Below are 2,289 nucleotides of genomic sequence, written 5' to 3'. Positions count from 1 at the left end.
TACGTTTTTCTTGGTATGCAGCAAGAGTTAATGGCCATTGTACTGATATACACAGGATCATACTGCAGTAACTTTAATTGCATAAAATTTAATTACAGTAATGTTTGTGTTTCTGCTATTCCAAAAACATCCAAATGTTATGCAATGTCTCTTACGTTTTTCTTGGTATGCAGCAAGAGTTAATGGCCTAGCTTGCTTGGACTCAAACATGGTACAAGCCAACCACTTCTCCTTCAGCGGCCTCCATATTCCAGGAAACACATCAAATGCCCTTGGCTCAGCAGTTACACCGGTCTTTGTAGGACAAATACCTGGACTCAACACCCTTGGAATCTCGATGGCCCGCATTGACTATGCACCATGGGGCCTGATCCCTCCTCACTCACACCCTCGTGCTACTGAGATTCTCACCGTCTTGGAAGGCAGACTCCTAGTTGGCTTCGTGACTTCTAACCCTGATAACGGGCTCATCAGCAAGGTCCTTGAAAAGGGTGATGTGTTTGTATTTCCAATTGGACTCGTTCACTTCCAGAGAAATGTTGGCCTCGGAAGTGCTTTCTCGATCTCTTCCTTGAGCAGCCAAAACCCCGGTGTTGTTCTCGTTGCTAATACCCTATTTGGATCTACTCCAAGCATTCCAAATGATATTCTAGCCAAGGCTTTCCAGGTGGACATGTCTGTCGTTGAGAAACTTCAAGCTCAATTCTAGACTGTCATGGATCCTGAACCGAAGAAGATTTCCTCCTTTCTTACCATTACGTTCGTCTAGTCTTCTTTCGTTTCCGTATTCAACGATTTGTATCATTTACTTGCAACATGCTTGTACTATCATGCATTTCCATAAGTTTTTCAACAGTTAAAATTTGATCAGAAACTGATGTTTGGCCACTGTAATTCCACACAAATACTGCTTTGTCATAGATAGAATTTTTAAAATGCCAAGAGTGTAAGAGAAACAAGACTTGACTCGTTGTCATAACACCTCAGACTGCTAGATTCCCTCAAACTGTTAACCGTAGAACAAGAAGAATTCCCAGCAGAAAACATTATAACCGGACAGATTAATTAATCTTCACTTCAGAATTAGCCAAACCATCAGGTTCAACCATAGTGTGTTCATAGAGGATCTTAAACTATCCTCTCACTCACAGAAACGCATTGAAGTCCGAATTCAACTTGAAAAGCTTTCCAGGTGGTTGTGTTCGTAGCTGAGAAGCTAATTCTAGAAGATCAAGGTGTTAGTTTAATATGCCCTAGTGAATTATATTTATATCATATATATTTATTATTAATAAAAATTTAATTTGTTTTTAATATTTATATAATGTTAAAATAATGAATTTAATATTTAATTTATAAATTTAGAATAAAAATAAAGTTCATAAAATAAAAAAAATTACAAAAAAAATGATAAAATTATTATAATTATACGATTTCTATTGCATCAAAGCATTATTCTTGAAATGTTTCTTAATAAATACTTTTTAAAATACTAGATATTTATTAAAGCCATATTATATTCTTTACTTTAATAAAAAAAAATGTTCTTATAAGTTATGATGTAAAAGGTATTTGGAATTAAAATATAGATATTTATGATTAACCTGTATAAAAATTTTATATAGAAAAATCAATTATATTAATAAGAAGGTTTGCATATTCTAAAATTATTCAAAGCAACAAAATAAAATCAGATTTTTAAGTAATAAATTTCTATATATTTCTTGATGTATTTATTTATAAATAATTTTATTTTATTATTTTATATTAGTAAATAAAATAAAATAGAAGATCTTCTGTGTTATTAATGTGTTTGTTTAGTATTCAGTTTTATTTTACTTTTTAATTAAAATAAAATCAAATTATTAATCAATCGGTGGTATAACTCAAATCATTAATTTTTTATTTTATTTTAAACGCATTTGCATCATTGAGGTATCGTCTTTTGTGAAAAAAATTGTGAATTGTTTGCATCACCCAAACAATTATTTTTCAGTGAAAAAAATATGGACCCGCGGCAGCATATACAAATTGAGTCACTTAAAAGAATCCAAAAGTAAGCTTACAGTATTTGGTTACAGTTTTAAAATAATAAAAAAGAATGAAAATAACGGTAACATATCTTTTTATTTTTCTATCTCGAAATAACAGAAATTTAATTCAAAATAATATAAAAACAAATTTATTTTATGTTTTTGTCTCTTAATCAAATTGAGTTAATGGATTTTTGTCAATCAATCTAGTCTATTGAAATGTTCTTCAAAATATATCTTGTTATTCTTAAAACAA

The 2,289-nt window shown here is 30.7% G+C and overlaps 1 protein-coding gene across 1 annotated transcript; it reads left to right on the top strand.

The window, feature by feature from the left end:
* The first annotated feature begins 100 nt into the window (after positions 1-100).
* Positions 101-763, top strand: LOC105135948 (putative germin-like protein 2-3). Its single transcript, XM_011041063.1, has one exon. It carries the CDS (start codon positions 101-103, stop codon positions 707-709), a length of 609 nt encoding a protein of 202 aa, XP_011039365.1. The 3' UTR covers positions 710-763.
* The last annotated feature ends 1,526 nt before the right edge of the window (positions 764-2,289 follow it).

The sequence above is a fragment of the Populus euphratica genome, unplaced genomic scaffold (genome assembly GCF_000495115.2).
Source record: "Populus euphratica unplaced genomic scaffold, PopEup_1.0 scaffold155.1, whole genome shotgun sequence".
Taxonomy (NCBI): Eukaryota; Viridiplantae; Streptophyta; class Magnoliopsida; order Malpighiales; family Salicaceae; genus Populus; species Populus euphratica.
The sequence above is the reverse complement of the archived record's forward strand: the minus strand, read 5'-3'. Positions and strand labels throughout refer to the sequence as shown.

Excerpts from the sequence above, each read along its gene's own strand:
- LOC105135948 (XM_011041063.1), top strand. The coding sequence starts at position 101 with ATGTTTGTGTTTCTGCTATTCCAAAAACATCCAAATGTTATGCAATGT.